We start from the raw sequence: 24,475 nt of genomic DNA, 5'->3' as shown, positions 1-24,475 counted from the left end.
CTTGGCTCTCTTCTTGTCATTAATATATTTGTAAAAACTCTTTTTGTTGTCTTTAACGACAGCGGCCAGATTGCGTTCTAGCTGGGCTTTTGCCTTTCACATTTCCTCTCTGCACGACCTAATGAGATCCCTGTACTCTTCTTGAGTCGCCTGCCCCTTCTTCCACAAGCGGTAAACTCCAGTTTGCTACTCTGAAGTAGCAGAACTTAATCCAACAAATAGATAAGAAACAATGAAAATTCTGAAATGAGTCATGTATGTTCCTTTCTCTGTTTGGGACAGCTTAGCAGGGGAAGGTTGGAAATTGTTTCCACGAACACAGAAGGCCAACACTTCCTCAGATCAGATTTGGAAGACTTTGTGTGCAACTGTTATTTACTAGGTCTTTCTCTTTTTACTATGAAGAGTGAAGGCCTTGATTTTTCTGATATTTTGTTGTTGTGAAGGCTTTTTTTATAGAGATATTTTGTTGGGTTTTTCCTTGTCAGTATGGTGTGGATTCTTTGGATGCGTATACACTGCTGTTCTTATCTTCCTCTTTCTCTGTTAGCAGCATACATACCTTTTAAAAAATTATCTTTGTGCATGAAATGTAAAACTGAGACAGCTGAAAATGAAGCAGTTCAGTCATCTCTGTTGTTAATATTTGATATGCTGTATTAAGACTGTAGTGAGGCCACATAGAGGAACAGATTTTAACAGTTCCAGACTGGACAGCTATGTAAGCATTTACTGAGTAATTAGCCACTTTGATGAACAATATAGGCAAATGATATGCTACTAAGTGTTCTTAAAGTACACTTCTGTTGTAAGGTTTTTTTACCTGTTCCAGACTTTGTTAGGAGAAAGGTGATGTTTTCCTATGAGATTATATTTGTAAAACAATGTACTGACACTGCAGTACTAGAGTCAGGTAGATCAGAAGTGTATCTAATATAGAAGGCCTTTTTCATCAGTTCACGTGGTCTGTTAATTGGACACTAAACCTGCAGGCATCAGCGTATTGGTGTTTGCCTGTGTGAAGCCACTGTGGAACAAGTTAAAAGTATGAGAATATGGCTTTTACATGAGATATTTTCCTGTAGACTTTCAGATATTTATAAAATAGCAGCACTTCAGCAAATTGTAATTTAATATCTAGCTCAGGATTTGGTTCTGAACAGTGATCAGTATCCTAATTCTAGTGCTACCTTCAGTAAAATCTTTTATCTTAAGTTGTATGCATTTTGTCAAATAAATTTATATCCAATGTTTTATTAGTGTGACAGAATGAAATACTTTGTACATTTGGCCAGTTCATCACTATGTATGTGTGTTTGGTTTTTTTTATAGATAATTGGCATATTGGGGAGAAATGCCTTGCCCCGTGTCTTGAAAATGGGAAACTTCATGAAGGAACAATATCCTCTATTGAAAAGGACAAGAATGGAAAATCATTTGCTGTTGTATCATTCTTGGAGTCCGAAGAAAGGAAAATACTAATAACTAAACTTTGTAGAGTCAAAGCCAGTAGAGGACCCTGGAAAAGCTTAATATTTGATGATGGTGATCTGGAAAAGCCTTATTTTCCTGACCGAAATCTTCCGTCTCCTGCAGTTGCTTTTAAATTATCTGACAATGGTGATTTTATCCCATATACAATTAACAGATACCTGCGTGATTATCAAAGGGAAGGAGCCCAATTTCTGTATGGACACTATGCTAATAGAAGGGGGTGTATTCTTGGAGATGATATGGGCCTTGGAAAGACAATACAGGTATTCTTTTTGGTTGTTACATTGAGAGAATAGATAATTTTTTTGGCAGTGTGTTTTCTATAGATATAAATCTTTTTTAAAAATAATGTGTTTAAGAAAAGCCACCTCAGTGGAGTTTACCCTTCCTTTTCTATTGTGGAGTTGGAGGAGGCAGGACACGACCGTCCAGGACAGCACTTAGAGCCAGGAGCCATTGCTGTATTTAAGATTCACTTCTGACAGGCCACAGAACTGGGATGTGGCCCCTTTTAGTGTAAGCACTAAAGTTATGGCAGTTAAAATGTTAGCATTCATTTTATGTTGAAGGTACTTTGAGGATTGCTACCTGTGCATCATGGAAGTAATTTGCACTGGAGTATGCTGAAACTACTTATAGCTCTTACCTGACTGTAGTTCTTTAAATGTCTTTTTCCTTTTTTCTTTGGAAACCAATAGTTTGACTGTACTGGGAACGAGAAGGAGCAGACACATTTACTCCTATCTCTGGAAAAAGTGCTTAGATGTTCTGTGTTATTTTTATCACTCTTTCGGAAATACAACTTGGGTTGATGAAAGGACAAAGTATAGCTGGATTTTTCCATTATGCTTTGAATCAGTGTGGCCCAAATGATTTATTTTACTAAAATTAGGGTGGTTTTATGTTTGAAAATTCTCTTTAATCTGTCTGGTTTTAAGTTAGCAGCTTGAATCTTATGGTGGCTAGTCTTTGTCCTCCTCTCTTTTCTCCCTTGATGTGTCAACTGCAAGCTCATTCCTTCACTGACAAATTCTGGCTGTAGCATCTGTTGCCCTTCTATTTAGGAGAATGTCAACAGACACCCACCAGTGCAAAGAAGTATTGTTCTGTAGCAAACCTGACAAGAGGATTGAGTAAACTAAACCGGCAAAACTTCTCTGGACAGAGCATTTAGAGGTGCATCATGGATTTGTGTAGCTGCTGCTGATCTGTTAATAGATGTTTATCAAAACTAAACCGCATCCATTTACCTTATGTTTTACCTAAGCTTGGCCATGTTTCTTGTCCATGGCAGTTTAAGAACTTGGTAGTTATGGAAGTTTGTTTCTGCTCAGAACTGCAAATATCTGATTTCATACAGTAAGAAGCATCTATATAAGGTAGCAGTAAACTGCGGGAGGAAAATTGAGTTGTCTTGCTTCCATCTCTTGTATTTTCTGAATCTCAGAACTGATTCTGTAATGACCTGGTCATGTTTATCACACAGTGACAGTGTGTTCTTGTGTGGAGTTCACATCTGATGGTTATTTCTTTTAATCACAGTGTCAAGTTTACAGAAGAATGGTGGAAGTTTTGAAGAATGTCTTGTGTATTTTTTATAAAACACAATATTTATGTTTTTCAAGTTCAGTATGGGAAAGGTAGTTCAGTGGGTATGAAGTAAAGGAGGATTTCACTTGTTTAGAAAAGATCAGCATGTATGGAAGAATAAATATTAGTTAAAATTCATCAACTAGCAAGTAACTGATTTAGTCTTACAGAAAATTTGTCTTCTGTTTGTCAGTTGGTTGAACCTTATTATTTCTGAATTATAGGTTGATTTGTAAGATAAAGACTTTTCTAGAACACTTTTGCATTTTAATATTCTTTGTACTTCTGAATTTACTTTTGCTTAAATGGCCTGACTGTATGGCTTTTTCATTTTAAGCTGAAGTTGAGTTGGAGGCAAGTAGAATAATGTTGTTTATGAACATGATTACAGTAGGTTAAAGTTTCCTATTAAGGCCTTTAGATTGCTTCCTGCTTTATCTGGAAGAGCCAAAGGTTTCTCAGCAGAGTTGCCCTTTTACAACCTTTCGCTGTTGTTTCAAATTTGTGATGCATAATTCTTCCAAAAATGGAGGATCTGGAAGGCACGTGGAGATTTTATGTTCAGTTGAATTTTATTTGTATTCTTGAAAGGATTTAAAAAAAAAAAAGGTCAAACAACATGTGCAAACTTGCAGTTCCTCTTAGCCTCAGTTTATATTAAATACTACGTATAAAAATGTTTGGTTTTCTTTTCTTCTACATGTTTCTCTCCTACCCTGTGGCCCCATGTGTTTTCCTCTCTCTTCTGCTCATCTACCTTTACTCTTCTCAGGTATTTTTCATGCATTTCTGCATTCCTGGCTGGTTCTTTTACCTGCATCGTTAGAGGGAGAAAGCTCTGGAAATTTCCTCCTTTCTGGAAATCAACAGATGACAGCTTTACCTCTGCCCTGCTATGAGCAGCTGTGTAGCAGCTGCAAAAGGAAGTGGCTGGAGCTGGCTGCTCGGAGTAAAGGGGGCCTGTTGAATTTTCAAAAGAAGGGCACCTCTCTGGTGATGCATCTGGTTCTTGCTGCTGCATAGCCCCATGGATACCCAGTGGGTTTTACAGATTTGAATGTTCTGGCCAGATATTTCTGTGCCTTCTTCCTGTTTTGGATTACCATGGGAGCAGCTTGGAGTAGCCTGTGCTGGGATGTTTGTCCCCAGTGTGGTGTATTATAATAAGTGTCTTCTCATAATCAAAGGGAAATCACCTTGACTGGTTTGAGGCAGATGACAGCATATAAGCCCAAACGCAAGAGAAGAGAACTGGTTTTGAAGTTAAAAACAGGAATTGTAAGGAATGGAACATACAGAAAACGACATATTAGTAAAAATCTGACCTCTAGTTTAAACCTCTTCCTTTTGCAGAAGCAGTGTTGGGAGTATAGTTAGCAAGTATCTCTTCCTTCTGTTTTCTCATCCAAGATTCAAGTGTCCTCTGGAAAATGGAGGAAAATTGCAAGGCATGCCTCATCTGTAGTTTTTGCTGGCTCATTCATATACTCTTTTGTATTTTTGGGGCTTCTCCACTTAGAGGGTGAAAGAGTAAAGTAGAGCAATTAATTGCTCTTATCATGAATTCAGAATTCTCTAGGGGAAGGGGTTCCCATTTTAAAAACAGATTGATTTAAAACAAACACCACCCCACCGCCCCCAAACAAACAAAAAAAACAATTCCCCCAAACCCACTTTCTAAATCCCATCCAGGGTTTTGTCCTAAATGTTTATTTTCAGTGGAACTAATTCACTTTCTGTTTGCATTTTTGTACATCATTACTGAAAGTTGTTTTCTTTCTCAAGGTCATTTCGTTTTTGGCTGCAGTGTTGCACAAAAAGGGAACACGTGAAGATATTGAAAATAATATGCCAGAATTTTTACTGAGGACAATGAAAAAAGAATCAAAGTGTAACCCCAAGAAGGTACAACTTTTAGTGATACAAGCTTAAGGATTTTGGTAAAAGGCAATACTTGGATTTTTTTTGTTTGCTTGCTTGCTTTAGGAGTTTATGTATATTGATTTTTAATATTCAGCTACTTAGGTAGATTAGGTAGATTAGTTCATGGCCTTCCTAGTAGTGTTAGGGAAGCCTTCAGTTTTCTAGATTGTCATAGTGCATTATCTAGCTGTTATTGTTTGATCTGTTAATACTGTTGATCTGCACTAACACAAAACACTTGGAAATATCTAGATGAGATTTGTGGCTAGAAGTACTTTGAAAAGCCCATGTCAGTGAGTAGAAAATTACAGTTTTGTGTGATTGTGTTTCTAAAGTACAAAAAGCACGTGTGTATATATTAACATGATATTTAAATAATTAAGGCAAATGCATATATTTGGAAAATTTATTGCTAATATTCTTGTGATCTTGCATATTTGCTTGAATGACTGTCATAATGTCAGAAGTAAGGCTGACATAATCTAGGTAATCAAATACAACAAATAAAGATACATGTAAAAATTCCATGTGAACGAGAGAAATTTGAAGATCATTGTAATTTTACGCATTGCAGGACCTATGGAATTTCTGTTTTCCATTGCTGTTTTTATTTTATGGGAATAATTGGAATATTTAACTGGCAGAATCGTTCATATGACACTAGCTTTGTGAATAATGGATACAGGTTCCTCATGAAAGGAACCTTCTTTAGGCAGAGAAGAAGGGGTGAAGCACTTAATGTGAAAAAACCCAGGAATGCTTCTGGCTGGGAATAAGAGAAGAATTTCAGTTTGAGGACAATTAAGTATTGGAACAGGGCACAGAGAGAGGTTGTGGACCGCCCCATCCTTGGGGGGTTTGAATACCTGAGTAGGGAAAGCCCTAAATGTCTGAATTCAGTGTTGCCCCTGCTTTGACCAGAAAGCTGGACTGGAAACTTCCTGAGGTCCCTTCCCACCTCATGGATTTTATTGTCATATGATATTAAATGAGTTGTACAAGCTGTCTTAAATTTTTAAACCCTTTTCAGGTCTTTCTGTTTTGAAGTCGTACATTGACTAGACTTGTGGGTTGAAGGAAGCTGCTTACTCTCTTCATCCTTCTGTTTTTTTCATCTGTTAAATGTTTTATGGTACACAGATACAGATGCTATAACAAAGCAAAGTGATAGTATCTCATGTCTTACTGCAGTTCTTAATCTGAGTAAGTGGCACTATTTTGGTATCTTTTGTATTATTACAGTATTTTTCTTCTGTACTATTTACATAACCTGAGTGAACTGATTACTTTTGCATTTATATTGAGTCTTCAGATATTTTCTATACTATGCTTTGAAGTGACAGAATCAAACAATTCAAACTATAAAGCAGTAAAATAAATTTCAAGATTTTTACTTTCCTTATTGAGAAAGTGCTATGTTGTAGTTTTTCTAGTAATACTATAACAGCTGTTTGTTTTCAGACTTTCCTCATAGTGGCCCCTCTTTCAGTGCTGTACAACTGGAAGGATGAGTTAGACACATGGGGGTACTTTAAGGTCTCTGTCTTACATGGCAGTAAAAAGGATGATGACCTGAGTCGCATCAAGCAAGGAAAATGTGAAGTTGCCCTTACAACGTATGAGACAGTTCGCCTGTATTTGGATGAATTTAACAGGTAATTATTTTAATGTATTTTTCTACACACGGAATTTTAACTGCCTGTCTAAGTTTGCATTCTTCTTTGCAAGTACTTACTCTTTCTGTATAATTTATTTACTGTTAAATCCAATGACTCATTGTGTTGAAGAGGAGAATCCCATTTAACTATCTTTGGAGAGTTTACCCTGTACTATCTTTGTAGTGGGATGCTTGGGAGAAGTTTGAATAGTTTTCATAAAGTTAGTTTTTGCTGTTAACCTGTTCATGAAGTGTTCTCTAAAAGGTGCAGGAATTGCGTGCCTGAAAACTGGTGGTAGCTAAAAGATATGCAGAAGATATTTCTATCTTTCAGTACAGTGTAAAGAGAAAAAAATCTGGAATTCTTAGAAAATGTTCAAAAGGTATTTTCCTTGTTATTTGCAGTTTTCACCAGCTTGATGAAACTCTTGAGATCTAAAAACTTTGAGATCTAAGATGTGTATATGTGTCTCTGTGTGTAGTTTTAAATACCTGATGGACTTACCAGAATCAAGGTCTTTCTGACAGCAGATTGTATTAGAAATTGCACTTTATTTGCTCCATAGCTGTCAGCATTTTCAAACGAGGAGTGTTGCCTTTCCTTTGGAGTACTTAGCCTCTCATCTGATCCTAGTGGTCCTCTTTCCTTACATCATCTTGGAAGTAGGGTACAAGTTGCGTGAATAGCTAGTAGTAGCCACCTGCCTTTAGCAGCTGATATTGTCAGTAGCTGTGCAGATCTTGTCGTTTTAGGTGTTAGGAAAAGTCCAGACCCCAGCAAGTGTCCTCGTGTTCTGGACAGCCATCACCAAAACAATCAGATCTCCAGCTCTGTCTGTGCTCAGGTCTGAAAAAGAAGTGCAGATAGGAGAAGACTAAAAGGAGTTGTGTTACCAGTACCCTAATTCTTGCTGTTGTCTTTCTGAGGAACTCTTCAGGCTTGGTCATTGAACAGACAGTGGTCAGGATATAGGTGCATGTGCAGAGCAGATCTGATGAGTGACTGGCTGCTTGCAAATACATTATTTCAGCATACAGATTTACCAAACTCTTTCTGCAGAGCATGTGACTAGATGGGCCTATGATCTTGACACTGGAAGAAGCTATGTGTCTTGCTTAGCTAGGTTGATGGATTGGCCTCAAAAACTGGTCTTAAATAATTAATTATCACTAATAAGAATATGTAGACTCAGTTATGCATGTAAATCAGCATAATAAGAGATTAAGTTGAAGGAGCTAGCATATGGTCATCTGTTAGGCTCCTTTCAGAAACTCCAATTTTTAGCAGATTTTAGAAATGTAAGGAACTCAGATATAAATGAATGTATTTAGCAGGCATCAAAAGTGCCACAAGATCAGCCTTCAGATTAGTGAACTAAACACAGCCTGCTCAGATGAGAGGTTTCCTTCTGAACATGTCTGTTTCAGCTTTTTGCTGCTTGAAGTATCATCAAAGTGGATATGATTTTGTTCTGAAATATTCATTCATATATATAAAGCGATCTCATAAAGTTAATAAATCTCTTCCTAGTGACTTGATGACTTAAATTAATATCACACTATACAGGTCATTCTACCTCCAAGTTTTATGCTTGAACTGGCTGCGAAATATCTTCCGGTCCCTGCTTCTAGATATGTTCCTCCTAGTCGTAAAAATCACAAAATATTAAAACTCCTCTGCCATATTGGTATCATATAGCTACTAAAGAAGTTGAGTGATGCTTTCATGTAGGAAACAGTGCAGATTGAAATGCTTTTAGTCTATTTCTAGTTACACTGGATAGGTTTTGTTGGAAAAATGAAGCACGCCTGCGTTAAGCATGTTTCAACAGTTTACCTTCAGAGATTTATTTAATTTTTCTAAATCTTACAAATGGAATTAGTGCTGGTGAGATGTGCTGGATTGATTGCTCCAGAGATTGAAAGCTGCCTTCTTCACAGAAAGCATTTGATAGAGTTAACAGTAGTTCATTTATTTGACTATATAGTTTAGCCATTATACTCAACTATGGCAACTGGATTTACTAAACAAACAGAATATAAGGAAACTGAGTAGTATAATACAATGTAAAACAGGAAAACTGAAAAGTAATAGCGTCTTATAATAATCACGGCTATGTGTGTGGCTGAATTCAGTTTGTATGTCTATGTGGGATGATGGGATAAGTAGTTTCAGTTAATACAATATTTCTTTTTGATCTGCAGTGTAGAATGGTCTGCTGTGATAGTAGATGAAGCACATAGAATCAAGAATCCAAAGGCTCAAATAACTCAAACCATGAAGTCATTAAAATGCAGTGTTCGCATAGGTCTTACTGGAACCATTCTTCAAAACAATATGAAGGAACTTTGGTGTGTTATGGACTGGTAAATAATTTTTTTTTTTTAATGATTTAAAAACCTCTATATGTTAAGCATGCAGTGGGACTGGGGTAGAGCTGGATGATTTGCACCCATCTGTGTCAAAAAAACAACAACAATCCACAACCCTCCCCCAAAAAACCCCAATGTTTTGTGAGAATCTAAGTATGTTTTTCCATAGATGTATCGGAGGTAAGCTCCTGATAGGTACATCTGCAGTATGTATTTTGCAGTTATTTAATAAATTTGGAGCTTCTCTTATCTGGCTTCCTTGGGGAATTTGGGAAGCAGTTAAAATTACTTTATTTTTTCCCTTATGTTTGCCTTTCTTTTTTAAGGGCACTATTTTCTTCTTCATCCCTCCTCCACACAGTAGATTGAGAATCATTAGACAGTTTCGAACAACTTTGACTTTGCTCTGTCCAATATGTGCAGGTCATTCTGACTTACTTGGAAGTTGAAAGTAGTAATATTTTGCTGTTTTTCAAAATGCACAAGTGCACATATTTGGAAAGCAACAGTGTTGTCTAGGAAAACTTTTAATGGAGAGGGAGAGGTGGAAATAACCCTAGATATAAATCTAAACATAGAAGACTTACTGAGGATGCTTTACAGAGGAGGAGCCAAGCAAACATGCCTTAAATAAAGGAAATACAGACTGAATTGAAATATCAGGAAAGAAATAATTTAACAGTAAGCTTAGTGTTGCATCCTATGCTGATATTAATAGATTGTTCCGATATGTAGTGCTGCCAATGATTACCAAATTCTTTTTCCTATTTTTTTTTTAAGATTTTATTTAGTAAATTGTAGTATCTGCATAACCTGATTTTAATGAAAGCAGTAAAAATTGAAAACATGACTGCTTAGCTTCCAATTTAGGCTTCTGAACAGTACTAGTTTTGTAGTTTAGAGGTTCTATATACTTGTGAATTCTGTTGCTCTGCTGAGCTTTAGTTTTTTCTGGAGATGGCAACCCTTTCCTAAGGGGACTCTCTTAACATTTGAGGATCACAGTAAGTAAATGAAAAAATGGCATGTCTGGAAGTAGTATATGTTTCTATTTATATACACAATTTTTATTAATTTCTCTAGTGATTGTTAATTTATGATCTCCTGCTGTTAGCCAGAAACAATTTATGGTATGCTTTTAATCAATGGAAAAGGATAGACTGCCTTGGAGTAAAGAAAATGCTATTATTCCTTCACACACACACACACCGCTTTTGTTTTTTAATAGGGCTGTACCAGGACTTTTGGGTAGCAGACTACATTTCAAGAAGAAATTTTCTGATCCAGTGGAGCATGGCCAGAGGCACACTGCAACTAAAAGAGAGCTAGCAACAGGTCGTAAGGCCATGGTGAAGCTAGCAAGAAAAATGTCTGGCTGGTTTCTGAGACGTACCAAAGCGCTTATCAGTGATCAGTTGCCAAAAAAGGAAGACAGAGTAAGAGTTGCCTGCACATGTCAAATGCAATGCTAATGAATATATCTCTTCTTTTTTGTTTTTGTTGTGTTTTTTCTCTTTCATCATGCCTTTAGTAGTTTATGGTTTTCTTTTGGACTTACAAATTTAAGAAGAATCCAGAGCCTTGGAAAAAATGCACATGCAGTAGTGTGCTTTGTTCACATAATTACTATGATTGCATGTTGAAATGGAGTTAATCAAGCATGAAAATGCTCAGCTAAACTTCTGACTAGTGATTTACACATCTATTTTATGTGCACTTTTGTATTTATCTGTGCAAACCCAATGCAATGTATGCAAATCTCTTTAAATTCTATGTAGGACTTCTGAATTTGCGGCTCGACGCTTTGTACATGGAACAGTATGCTTTTCATTTTTAACTCCCTCATTTTCAATCACTAAATAAAAGACCCCCAAACCTAAAGCTGATTGTTGATAGGTCTGTAATCCTGTTCATCTAACAGTATTGTAAACATTATATAAAGTGATGATAGTTATGACTATAGCTAAGAGTTCTGATAAATTCTTACTAGATATATTTGTGCTTTCCTTCTAAGTAGACAAACACATTAGTTTGCAGCTGGTTTTGTTTTCAAAATTTGGTATTTATTCCTCATCCTTAGTGTATAATAATGTCATCTAAACTGTCTTCTGAAGGAAAGATTAACAGAAACGTCAGTCAGTTTCTAAATCTAGCAGGTTTTATTCTTTTCATTCTCTTGTTAATGTGAGTATATGTTCAAGTTACTGCTGTATTATTATAGCTCAGCATGGTGCTGCTGCTGTGTGGGTGGCCTCGGTTAAGGAATGATCTTGGGATTTCTGTCTCCTGCTGCTTAAGACTAAAGATGTCATGGAGACACCGCCCATGGTCTCTAAGAAGAGGGATAAGAGTTTTGGCCATAGCACTGTGTAGATCCTTGCCTTCTCATTGCTTATTCTGTTTGTCCTGCCTGTGGTAGTGCCCTACAACAGCTAGTGCCTAAACAGAGGAAAGAAAGGGTAAATTAAGCAACTGGCAAAGCAGAGGGGAATCCTTAATTACAATTATGCATTTATTTCTCTCATTTTTCCCTCCTCCTCCTATCCCTCCACAAAAGCCATACTGAAAGGTTTATAGAAACCTAACAGCAGGTTGTTGTAGCTTGATATTGAGACTTTTTGTAGAATTTTGGGAGGGGATAAAATAGCTATACATACATTTTGGCTACAATTTCATACTATTTTGGTGTCAAGATCCAGACTTCTTCATTTGGTGGTAGAATAATTTCATGTAACTATTTGACCAAATATGTTCTTGTTTTCTACTTTATTTTCAATGTTTTGTTTTTTGATGCAGTGCTTTTTGCTTTTTCATTGTATGATGCACATAATTGTGTTTTGGGGTTCTCTCTCTTTGGCAGATGGTATACTGTTCCCTGACCGAATTCCAGAAAGCGGTGTACCAGGCTGTGCTAGAGACAGAGGATGTAAGCTTAGTATTACGAGCAGGAGAGCCCTGTAGCTGCAACAGCGGCCGTAAAAGGAAGAACTGTTGTTACAAAGTAAGAAATTGCACTGTTTGGATTTTAGAACATAGTCTTTCTGGTTTGAGTGGTAGATAGATTTTTCTTGAGAGACTCTCTGCCAATGAAGAGGTGATTGAAATGGCTGCGTGGTTGTAGGCCATCTATTTGGGAAATCTCAGCTGGAAACATGGGTGGTTGCATCATGAGCATGATGGAGATAGGCACTTTGGGATTACAGCAAAGCTGCTTTGCATGCCCAGAGCAGGTGGTTGTTATTTATGCAGTAAATTCTGCATTTGTTGTATTAGTAAGTGCACCTGTGAAACAGTTGATGTTGGCAAGGATATTGCATTGGGATGTTCAGTATGTGTCAGGCATGCTGCTCCCGTACGCCTCAGGTGGTCAGTGCAGAAGCTGTGAATCGGAGGCATCCTGGACCCAGCAGGTTGTCTGGGCTTTGCTTGTGTTGTAACAGTTGGATTGTATCTTTCTGTGCCACTAAACATGTGCTTTGCTTTGCTTCACTGAAGGGAGAACTCCTGACAGTAGCCATAGAGCACAAGCAGAACTTTGTTCACAAGTAACAGCTCTGTAGATTTCTTCTATCGTCTCTGGACTTCATTAACACTCGATTAGTCTAGCTTTGTATTTGTTTTGTCCGTATCACTCAGTAGGCTCAGATTAAGCATGTCTTTTCAACATTTAGAAGCGTATGTCTCATACTTGCTTCTCCCTATCTTCTTTCTGGTCTGTTTTGATTCTTATATAGTTGTTTGGGTTTTTTTTTCCAAATGATGTAGCTTATTCAGTCTTCTGCATCTGTCTTTAAAAACAATCCCAGGCTGATAGAGCCTGTTTAATATTCTGTGGATACTAGTGTTAGTTCTTTGCAGGCTTCTGTTTCTCGTGATGTCTTGTAGAAAAAAGTAAAATGCCGTTGAACTTAATTCACAAAGGGCATTAGGCAGGCCTGCAGATACTTAAGTGCTTTTATGGACTGTCTTATTCCAAAGTTAACCATGAAATTTAGTAACTTGAGAAGGGAAAGGAAAGCGAATGTTGGTTGAATCAGCCAGCCATAACCAGAAAAATAGCTGATGTTGTTGCTGCTGATGCATTGTAGAATGTTTGAAGTTGTTTGAATTATGTTACTTGAGATGTTTATAAAACTTTACTTTCCTCTACAGCAGAAATGTATAAAGTTAGCAGTTGTAGGGTAAGAAGTCATTCAAACAGCTCTGGTTTGATTTACATTTAAATCAGTTGTAAAGTTACTGTCTTTTTGTCTACCAAGGAATTCTTGGTTATCGTAGTAATTTCTGTAGATATCACGCTGTCTGAAATGTTCAGCAAACTATGAACATAGCTGTGTTTTTTTTCTTTTTGAGATGATGTTTTCTATCAATAGGATCACAAAGCTGAGGAAAAAACCCTTGCTGCATTTTTGTTAGAAATACAGCATACATCTCTTTGGGATCAATTATAGTACTACTTAGAATCGCTAATGCATTAAACCTTGTAAGAATAGCACTTATTTTAGCTTATTTCTTATTTTCAGGAGAATTTGTTTGCATAAACATTCTTTCTCTTTTTTTTTTTTGTAGGTAAATGCTCATGGTGAAACAATTAAGTCACTGCGCTTCAGTTACCTGACAATCCTACAGAAGGTTGCAAATCATGCTGCGCTGCTGCAGACGGACAACAGTAGCAAGCAGCAGGTTAGTTTCAGAAGTATCTAAAAAATACTTGTGGAAAATGGGATGAAAACTCTTGAATGAAAACTGCTGCTGACCTTCTTTTTAAGTCTTAACTAACTGACATTAAGATATTTTGCAAAATTCCTTTTCAGTAATTCAGAATATAGCCCTTATTTAATAGATAGAGATGTTACACAAAAGTATGTTCATTTAGTTGATGCATATCTGAAAATAAGGGTTATAGAAACATTGGAGAGCTTTAGGGGGAAGAGTAATTTTTAGTGATTTCTAATAATGCCATTTCTGTTCCATTTATGACAAGTGCCTAGTAAGAGGAATGTCTTTGTGCAAATAAATAAATAATAAGCAATTAGAATGTTTTTTTCTCTAGGATTTTGTATTCAGAGCTGAGCTTCTTTAACTAATGAGAAATATGTTTTAGTAGAAAATGCGCAATGAGAGAACAGTATCAGTTTATCTTGTTACTGTGGCAAGTAACCTACAAGACCCACAAATGGCAGAGTTGTTAAAAATGCTTGTATGTGATCCTTAAGATCCAAAAATGAGCAAAGGGATTTAGGGATATTACCACTTCCTCTCAGAAGCCACAAGGGAATGGAAATGAAAATTTCAAAAAAAATCCTAGCTAATTTTGGCAAGTTTGTTCCATTAAGGCAGTTTTGCTTTTTAGGAAATGTTACTGTTAGTATCCAGGGCCATATACACAGTAAATATCCAAATGTTTTCAGTCTCTCTCTCTTTTTTTTTTTTTTTTTTTTTTTTTTATATTGTATATGTAGTTTTGTTGTAATAGCATTTGAGAGTTTAAATAGCCACTGAAATAAAAATATGAGTATTTTGAGAGTTACTGTCTTTTACGGCATACCTAACTATTAACCTCTCCAAAACCTGCTGAAGAAACTGATATTTTGTAGTATTTCTACATTTAGTATTAAAGTCCACCACATGTGTTATTCATAGGTGAGAGATGAGATCTTTTCTGCTCCTCTGGAAAAGTAGACTTAAAGCGTGTGGTCATGTATAAGTTCAGAGCTACCCAAATTCTAGCAGTGGAGCTTTAATGTGGCTTTTGAACAGTTTAAATGCATTTCCCATATTGTTTTTTGTCATATTGGTGGGACAATATATAATTCCCATATTGGCTTATCATGCCAGAGGGTCAAGAGAAATGCTGGTACACAGCTGTTGGGTAATGCAAACCTCAGGCCAACAGAGTTCTTGAGACTGACAGTTCTGGCCAGTCCTTTTGCAGTCTCTGCCCAGGAGAAGAAATTTTGGGCACCTCTTACTCTAGTAACTGGAATCCATGGTTTCAGATTAGGATCCTCTTTCTTTTTTATATGAAGCAAACCAAACACACAGGAGACGTTTTATCCAGCACTTCTGCAGTGAACTGAATAAAAACACGTAACTCTGCTTGAGTTACTTCGGCAGATTACTTGTTTCAACCTGTTTAACTCCTTGTATATCTTACTGGTATCCCAATGTAGCTCTAATTTTTAATGCCTTTTCAAACCTTCTGTTTTTCTTCCAGGAAGCACATATCAAACGGGTGTGCAGCCAGGTATTTTCCAGTTTTCCAGATTTTGCGCGGTTAAGCAAAGATGCAGCCTTTGAGACAATTTCAGATCCAAAGTACAGTGGAAAAATGAAGGTAAACCTGTTCTTTAGGGGAAAAATAAGTATTAGTAATACATCTGCAGCTGTAGTATATGGATATAAGAAAATGTACATCTAATAGTTGTGGGTTTTTAATCTTTCTGTTTATGGTGGTGGTACCACAGCAGAGATCTCCTGTTTTGGATCGGGGTGACTCTGGGCAAAGACTGGATACGAGTGATCTGTGATGCTAAGATATCCTAAGACGTTAGCTTTACATATTTAGTGATGGTCACGGAAATGAACCTTGCAGTCAAGGGGGTTGGGGTCATAATAACATCATGACAGATAGTTCCATGAAACCATTGACTCAGTGGCAGTCAGAAATGTTTGGGGAAGAAAAAGAGAGCAAAACAAAATCCATGTGGACTTACATTTGTGCACACCTTCAATATTGTGGGTAGTTCCAGTCCCTCCTCTCAAAAAGCATGTATTAGACCTTGAAAAAGGTTCAGAGAAGGGCCACACAGGTGATCAGTGCTGTGGGACAGAAGCAACCACGTAGGCTGGGACTCTCCAGCCTGGAAAAAATGCCTTAGGATGAACGTGAGAGGGACAGTCATGAGTAGCATGGAACTGGTGAAGATGTACTGAGTGCTTACTGTCTTTTCTAACCCTTTGGACATGAAATGAAGCTAATGGGAGCCAGGCTAAAGTTGAACAAAATAAACGTGTTAAGTGTAAACCTGTAAAACTCCTTACCTCAAACTGGTTTCAGAGGGGAACAGGATGAATAACTGAAAAAGATGTCTAATGTAGCTGATTAAAAAGAATACCGTATTAGGTTTAGGAGTGTTCGTGAGCTGAGAGTAACTGGAGTGTGAGAAGCTATGCAGAATGGAGTATAGTATATTTTTGCTCTCTCTATAAACCTGGATATTCACAGTTGCTGGTTGGAACTGGGGGGGAGGCAGTGGTCGGGCCATGTTTTTTGTGACAGTAATGGTTGTTATCACTTTATTGATTTGTTATTACGCAAGCAACATCTTTCTTTTCTGTTATTACATACATGAGAGGCCTGCATATTACCTTTGTTATATACACTTTGTTACCTCATGAAAGTCAACTTTATTGTTAAATTAGCTCTTTTGTTTTCTATTCTGAATTTTAAAACAGAAGCTGTTTGGGATGATTTTGGTTTTTATGTTCTGGAAGCAAAGTAATTCAGAAGGTATTCCATTTAGAAGGTCCTCTTACCATCAGAAAGTAATCAGGAGAGTCATCAGATACTAGAGCTTGAAAACTACTTTAATTATTTTTAACATGTTTATTTGGAAATAAATGAGACAAATTGTAGTAAAATGTTTTTAATAGCCTTGTCCCACTGTAATACTTCATATTTCCTGTTCTATAAATAAATTCTAGAAACTAATTGAAATACTTAGAATCATAGAATCATGGAATCATTAAGGTTGGAAAAGACCTCTAAGATCGAGTCCAACCGTCAACCCAACACCACCATGCCCACTAAACCATGTCCCTAAGTGCCTCATCTACACGTCTTTTAAATACCTCCAGGGATGGGGACTCCACCACTTCCCTGGGCAGCCTGTTCCAATGTTTAACCACTCTTTCAGTAGAGAAATTTTTCCTCACGTCCAATCTAAACCTCCCCTGGTGCAACTTGAGGCCATTTCCTCTCATCCTATGGCTTGTTATTTGGGAGAAGAGACCGACACCCACCTCGCTACAACCTCCTTTCAGGTCATTGTAGAGAGCGATGAGGTCTCCCCTGAGCCTCCTTTTCTCCAGGCTAAACAAGCCCAGTTCCCTCAGCCGCTCCTCACAGGACTTGTTCTCCAGACCCTTCACCAGCTTCGTTGCCCTTCTCTGGACACACTTCAGCACCTCAGTGTCCTTCTTCTGTAACTTTCATCTGGTAGCATAGACAGAATAGGTATTTAGTCCTTTAAATTAAAATTTAGTACAGGCTACCCAGAAGTTTTGGCACAGGTGATTATTCTTCGTAGATGAGCACATTTGCAAAGGAAAAGTTTGTGGCATTTATTTAAATTTAATCAGGGTGGGGAAAGGCTAGGGTTTGTCGAAGAAGTTCATTAGCTAAGCAGTTGTAACTGTTCTGAAGGGTTGAAAAGGTTAACCTATCTGCTAAAATACCTTCTGTTCTGTCACCAAGCAGAGAGAAAACACGTAGGGAAACATAGCTTTTTGTACTGTGCAATATGCCTACCACCACCAGTAAAACTAGAATTGCTCGAACGGAAGTGTGAGAGTGTGGCATACTGGTGTTTGTGTCCTACCTTGTGCTGTGGCTGCAGTCGTCCCTACGTGTTTTGCAAGCTGTAGCATTTACAATGTGCCACCCCAGGTTTGCTGTTCTGAATTTAACATTATAACAAGAGCCTGGAAAAAACAGTTCCTATAATCCAAACATACACATATAACTGTTGTTGGTATACCTATGACTAATACCTCCTCGTTATGGTGGGAGGTGGGTAATAACACAGTGACGTGAATGAACTTCAGCTATTTTTGTGGAATTATCCCCTCATTTTCAATTATCAGCTTTCAGAAGACTGCTTACACTTTCTATTGCAAGGTGAATTTCATGCCAAGATTTTTAACTTGAAATAGTTGAATATGTGAAAAATGAAGTGAAAGGAGTGTGCTGCCTTGTTTGGAAACCACCCTTTTCAAGGAAGTGGGGACCTGCAAAGTGCAAGGACAAGTGATTCCATTGCTTTTTAAACGCAAATATTGGAGATTGTTCACGCAGAAGTATCGGGGCCTGTTTGGAAAAGAAGTAAGAAAAATGAGGGTACTTTTAAAAGCCTGAGGTAATTCTCATTACTACTTTGATTATTTCTGCAGTTTTGTTAAAATCCTGGCTCAGAGAGACTCTACATGCTTTCTAAGTGAAAAAGGCTATTAAATGTCTGGGCACTTGAAAAATTTTTTTTTTTTAAAATGTTTATAGAGTATTTCCACAGACATCCATTTGTGGAGTTTTGGAATACTGTTCTTAATTAATATAAATGTCTTAGGAACAAGTATATTGGATTTATTTATTTACTTTGCCTGGTGTATTATCATTAGGCTATTAAATGTCTGGGCACTTGAAAAATTTTTTTTTTTTAAACTATGTTTATAGTATTTCCACAGACATCCATTTGTGGAGTTTTGGAATACTGTTCTTAATGAATATAAATGTCTTAGGAACAAGTATATTGGATTTATTTATTTACTTTGCCTGGTGTATTATCATTATTGCAGTAGGAAAATGGAAGTCTATCAGAGCACCTTGCAAATAATAGCAACTTCCACTATTAAACTTAACCCTAACCCAGGCAGGCATGGTTTTGAAGGTTTTAAAACACTGTAGGCTAGCTTGGACATCTGTATGCAAACAAGGTATTCTCAGATGTGAGATGTAAAATTTCATCACAGTCAAACACAATGTTGTAGTAATGGGGAGATACGCATGTTAATCCATGCGGACTCTAACAAAGAGCATGTTACTTTTGCTTGAGTATGATCAAGTATTTCTATTTTAGACTTTCAGGATAATACTCTGGTGTGCAAGCATAGAATTTATTTCTTTTTGGTGCAAAACCATTCATTACTTTTCCCTGGTCATCAGAGCTATTCTTTACTCCAGAATACCTAAAATCCCAATGGGCGTGGCATTGATCCATTTTATTTAAACAGACTGGGTGGATTTGTTTGTGTGTTCTCCTATAGGAAATTCATTATTTGACCTATACTTTAATAATAGCAATAATACAGTAGCCAAATTCCTTCTACTTTAAAAGCATGTCACTGTTTTTCTTCTGTTTCTTCATGTGGCTAAATAAAATGCAAATGTAAGTCAATTAGTTCTTATTAAATTCTTGAGGATTTTTTTCCCAATAAAATAAATCCTGGTTTATATGTTGTTGTACAATGAAACCAGGCAAAAATTACCTTGTTTGTACATTGTTTTCACTTGTAACTGGCTGGCTAATATATACAAAAGGGCTTATAAGTGATGTAGAATTACTATTTTATATTCTAGATATTATCCAGAACTGTAAATTTAATATAAACATTCCTCATTATTTATTTGTCAGAGATTTGTTAGGCTTTTAGTGAAATCAGTGTCGATTAACAGTTTATGTATTTATCCCTGAATAAATACAATTTTTAAATATTTATTGCCCAGTGGGAGAAAGCTACAGACATGGTACAGAAAATGCCTCTTTCCCCTTTGTGTATTGCTTGTGCGCAGTACTCTGAAGCTGCCATTGCCAGATGTGGACATGCTTCTTTTGAAAATAACAGTATCACTATTATACACGAGGCTCTGGATTATTTGCTTCCCCACCAGAAGAACATTGTGTGTGGGCGGATTATTGGCATTTCAAGGTCTGTGCAGAGTCTGGGAAGCTGGATCCTACTGTAAACAGAGCAACAGACAAGAGTGGGAGCAGGGAGGGGCATACATCTCACTGATTATTTTAAGAAGACAAGTTCCAAGAAGTTCTGAACTCAGATGTAGTACAGAAAACTTAAACAGACCTTCCTGTTTTCAGGGGAGTTGTGTGTATTTGCTAAATGCAAAAATTCACAAGCTGACCTAGTGCATGAGATAAGTAACATTTTGTTGCAGTCTATGCAGTGACACAGATAGCTTCTGAATTTACCTGTTAGTAGTATGTTTGCCTTTTTATAGTAGGATTTCTATGTAGATCACTGAAAAACATGTAGGTCTGGCGCCTCCGTTACCTTTGGCACATTTATTATGTTAGTGATGTTTTTTGTTATGCCTCTGTTTGGCTTTGCAAACAATTAATTACAGTGTAGCCTGTTTGAAGGCTGAAAACACGAGTAGGTGTGTGTGAGAGGACCTGTAGATAAAATCTCTTCATTTGTATTCTGTGATTCGTTTACAGGTCCTTCAGCAGCTTTTAAATCACTTCAGAAAAAACAAGGATAAAGTTCTTCTTTTCTCCTTTTCCACAAAGGTGAGCTCCATATGATTTTTATCAATTAACTGCAGCAGTAGGTTCTGAAGCTTAAAGCACTGAGGTGGCAGCTGTCAAGCACATTTCCTTTCTCTCTCTATTATGGGAAATAATGATGAGAAGGGCAGTGTGCCATACTCCAGAAGCATGTTGAAACCTTATGTTATCTCGTGGTAAAAATGGTGATGGCAAAACAAATGTAACACTCTGCTGCCTTCCTTAGAACTTTTTAAAATTGTTGTATTACTTCAGGTGTAGATTGCTCATACTGAGTTCAGCTGTTATGTCTTGAGTTAGAGCAGTGTCACGGCAAAATACAACTGAAGTATCATAAAACCTTTGTGTTAGCACTGAAAGTAGGTAAATTTCCGCTGTTCTACTGGCTTTTGACCATCACCAGTGATGAAATTTCAGCCTTGAGACTTATTACACCAGTTGGTTTAAACTGAAAACAGTGTTTAATTGGAGCAAGAGGTGTAGGCGCACTTCACTTTTTAAGGGACTTGCTCCTTGATTTTCGTGTTGGGAAATAACGTGTTTCCTGAAATGGTGTAAACTGTGGTACAGTTTTCTTTACTTAAATATTCGTAATGATAGCATAAAAAGTATTAAAAAAAAAAAGTGTGAATGACAGTTCAGAGTCTTAAATATTTAATAATTTTGTGGCTTTAAGGCAGACTGCAAGTTTAATATTTAGATGTGGTAGTAAAATGCTCATGTGTCTTAGGCTGTGCTTCACGGTGTTGAAGACCAGACTGACTGCTGGTTACTGCAGTCTCTTTCGCTCTCTCCCTTTGAACTCCCGCTGTGCATACCAGCCTGTTTCTCTGTGCTGGCTCTGGTGCTTATTTACTGTACTTCAAGTCATTGTAATTTGCTAAGATGGTAGGAAACTGTTTAAGTTGCCTGCCTGGTTATTGGGTTGAACTGACTCAGCATCACTTAGAGGTGGGACAGGCAGCCAGGGTTGGAGGATTGAGTGAGACCACAGCAGACCAACATTAATCACCTTGAGTGCTGTAGAATCACAGCTAAAGTGTTTTGAGAATGTTGATATCAAAATGGGGAAGATTTACTCTTATTTTCAATGCTTGATCTCTTGAAAATATATTTGAGAAGCATGGCCTCTGTGATTATGTTTAATTAAAAAGATAATAGTAAGCACTTAATCTTTTTTTATTATTCCACCCAGTTGCTAGATGTGCTGGAACAATACTGTATGGCATCTGGGCTAGATTACCGAAGACTTGATGGAAATACAAAGTCAGAAGATAGGATCAGAATTGTAAGAGAGTTCAACAGCATTCAAGAAATTAACATATGTCTTGTATCTACAATGTAAGAAAATTTAACTCATCGTCTGTTTCACTCTGCCTTTCTAGTGTTTAGTAAATAGGTTACTCTGCATTTTACTTGATGACCTTGTGAGGGATTACTTTTTTGAGAAAGTGAGTTGTTCTCTTGTCTGTTAGTAAACATAGTCACTGCTGTGGACTATATCTGAAGACTTCCTCCCTTCTCCTCTCCTCTGCTTTATGAGGATTGCTAAGATCGGAAACAAGCGGGTCTTCTGAATCCTAGTTTTAAATTTCCACTTGCTGTAGGAGTGAGGAAACATGAAATACTATATTGAACTGAAAAATGATCTCTTAGTGTTACTGTAACTTATTAACCATGTTAATTAGCCTATGTCTATTTAAAATACTTCAAACAATCCTTGATTGTCTTTTAAAAATTTATTTACCTATCAGATCTGCCTGTCAATTTGTGATGGATAGTGAATTCTTTTGAAATAGAGCAATATGTTCAACTAAAATTAATGAAAATATGATGACCCTTCTTTTCTCCTCCTTCTTTTCTCCTCCTTCTTTTCTCCTCCTTCTTTTCTCCTCCTTCTTTTCTCCTCTTCGTTAATTCCATGTTTCATCTTGGATGAAGTTTGTTACCATGCAAGGGCAGAAAGCAAACAAAGAGAAACTTTAATCTTTCTGCCCAAAGGAAGACTCAGTGAAACTCAATGAAATGTGCAAATGTGCTGTTCTTGCCTATACAGTCACTTTGGTCCTTCTTTACTGAAAGTGTGCATGTTGGAGTTAGATAGGAGGATCTACACTACCTCTGTTTAATTAGAAGTTAGACGTAATCTTGAAGACTGTTACAAGTGCATGTCAGAACTGTCTTCAGATACTCTCTGGTGCATGTGGGCAGGGTTGTGAAGAGATTTGTTTTGTTGGTCATGCACATTTGTTTGTAATTTCCACCTACTGTGGAACCTGGCCATCAGCTTCCCTAAGACCTTAATGAGTCCCTATTCTTTGTCCCTGAAGACAGCAGGGAATTACTGCATCTGTAGCATTAGGAAAGACTCTCAAGTTTGTGCTTGTATCAGTCTAGTTTAGTTGCATAATTTTAACCTTTTCAGTTCTCTTCCATTAATTTACATAGAAATAAAAATGGTCAGGTAACCAGAGATGGACTTTCTCATTTGTGCTATTAGGGCTTATGAATACAGAGATTGGTGAGCTTTCCATGCCTGCTGGTGGTGCTTGAGATGAGAGTCTTGATTCTGTTGTTCTTAGTGTTTCTCATCTTACTGAGTAAATGGAAGGAACAAACAATGATGGAATTGCAGTCAATAGAACCGGTGTTTACTAAGAAAAACAGAAGGTGCAATTCTTTGTGTAGTTTATCACCAATAATAAAAAGTTAGCTTTTTGCTTGCTTGATATACAGTAATGGAAGCAGCTTTAATTCTGTAATCCTTTGGAAATCCGAAAGTGATTTATCCCAGTTCTATTCTACAAGAGATTCATCCTTCCTCTTACTCAGATTTCAGGCATTAGGACTTCACAGTATATTCTTTATTTCTCAACACACAGCAAGTTGACAGAATTGGGTCATACTCTTCCGTCCGTACTTTCTTGCAAAGTTTTTGTCCGACTGTTTTGTGTAGTCAACTTGTACATGTTCTGAAAGTCCCATTGCTCAAAGACTAAATGTTGATTTTCGTTGAAAATACTTGCACAGTCTTTTGGCTGCAAAAATGCTTTCTGCAAAGGATGAATTCCCTGCATTGTGATCTTGAGTCTGCCATTATATTCCACTGGCCCAGTTAACATACAACTTTAAACAGGAAAGTCCAATCTACAGGTTAGTGAGTTACAATGCAGACAGTGGTGATGACTTCACTGTTGAATTTACAATGTTCCTGGTTTATTTTCAATTTTTTTTAATATGGGCAAAATGCCTTTTCTGCCTGGAATTGCTTATGTATAGCCTGTAGACATTTGGAAATCCTGATTTTAATTGGTTGGTGGGTTTTTTAAGAAATAGGGGCTTAAACAATAAAGTAAAAAAATAAATCTATTTATATCTATATAGCTTAACCTCAAGTTTTGCAGTTAATGTTAGTATCAAACATAGTCATATAGCTATCCATAATGCTTTTATGGATAGCTATGACTAATATAGCTATATGGATAAATATATTTTATGGGCGTTGAGAGAAAATATGATTTGATTTCTTCAGAGCTTGTAAATTCCATCAAACCAGTAGGTATAGATTATGAATTTCAGCCTTGAGCTTTATTGAAAAATAGGTATACATCTGTTGAAACTTTTAAGGCTCATGAAGTAAAGTCTATTTCAGAACACTTCAGTCCTGTGCTGGTGTTGATGGGAAAATGTATGATTATTTGGAAGAAAGGAAGGGGACTTCTGGTCATGCTTAGAAACATTAAAATAATTGCTGGAGCTGCTATAACTTGATAGGAGAATGTCAGAGCTTGCAACTCCATTGATGCTGCTTAGCCTGAAGAAGGGGAACTGCATATGTACAATACTGAAGTCTACACAGTCCTGTTCCATTGCAGTGTTCTGGAAGAAATAAGAGCAGCAATTGTTCCTTCCTTTAAAGCTAAATCACTATTCTCTGGGTTTTCCATGCTAGTCTTTCTTTAGATTAATTCCTTCAGAATAATTATAAATGCAAATCTATTTCTGCTTCTCAGTTTTCTTTATTATGTAAAGACAAGTGCTTAGATGATGAAGAGATGATGGTTACAGATACGCACTTCCATTCTACCTGCAGCATTCTCAATTACTGTCCATTACTGGACTGCTGTCCATTACT

The 24,475-nt window shown here is 37.0% G+C and overlaps 1 protein-coding gene across 2 annotated transcripts in view; it reads left to right on the top strand.

The window, feature by feature from the left end:
• ERCC6L2 (ERCC excision repair 6 like 2) overlaps positions 1-24,475 on the top strand; it is a 58,751-nt gene that overhangs the window by 4,096 nt on the left and 30,180 nt on the right. Inside the window, exons 2-11 of one of the 2 annotated variants that reach the window (XM_009273024.1) lie at positions 1,333-1,757; positions 4,870-4,989; positions 6,469-6,662; positions 8,870-9,031; positions 10,266-10,473; positions 11,898-12,038; positions 13,607-13,720; positions 15,255-15,374; positions 20,272-20,343; positions 21,536-21,681. In XM_009273024.1, coding sequence (XP_009271299.1) covers positions 1,333-1,757; positions 4,870-4,989; positions 6,469-6,662; positions 8,870-9,031; positions 10,266-10,473; positions 11,898-12,038; positions 13,607-13,720; positions 15,255-15,374; positions 20,272-20,343; positions 21,536-21,681 — 1,702 coding nt within the window. Of the gene's footprint in view, positions 1-1,332; positions 1,758-4,869; positions 4,990-6,468; positions 6,663-8,869; positions 9,032-10,265; positions 10,474-11,897; positions 12,039-13,606; positions 13,721-15,254; positions 15,375-20,271; positions 20,344-21,518; positions 21,682-24,475 lie in introns of those variants that run through there. The other variant, XM_019470448.1, reaches the window with a different exon arrangement.

This window comes from Aptenodytes forsteri, unplaced genomic scaffold (genome assembly GCF_000699145.1).
Source record: "Aptenodytes forsteri isolate BGI_AS27 unplaced genomic scaffold, ASM69914v1 Scaffold154, whole genome shotgun sequence".
In the NCBI taxonomy this organism is placed as follows: Eukaryota; Metazoa; Chordata; class Aves; order Sphenisciformes; family Spheniscidae; genus Aptenodytes; species Aptenodytes forsteri.
This window is presented reverse-complemented; position numbering and strand designations above follow the sequence as displayed.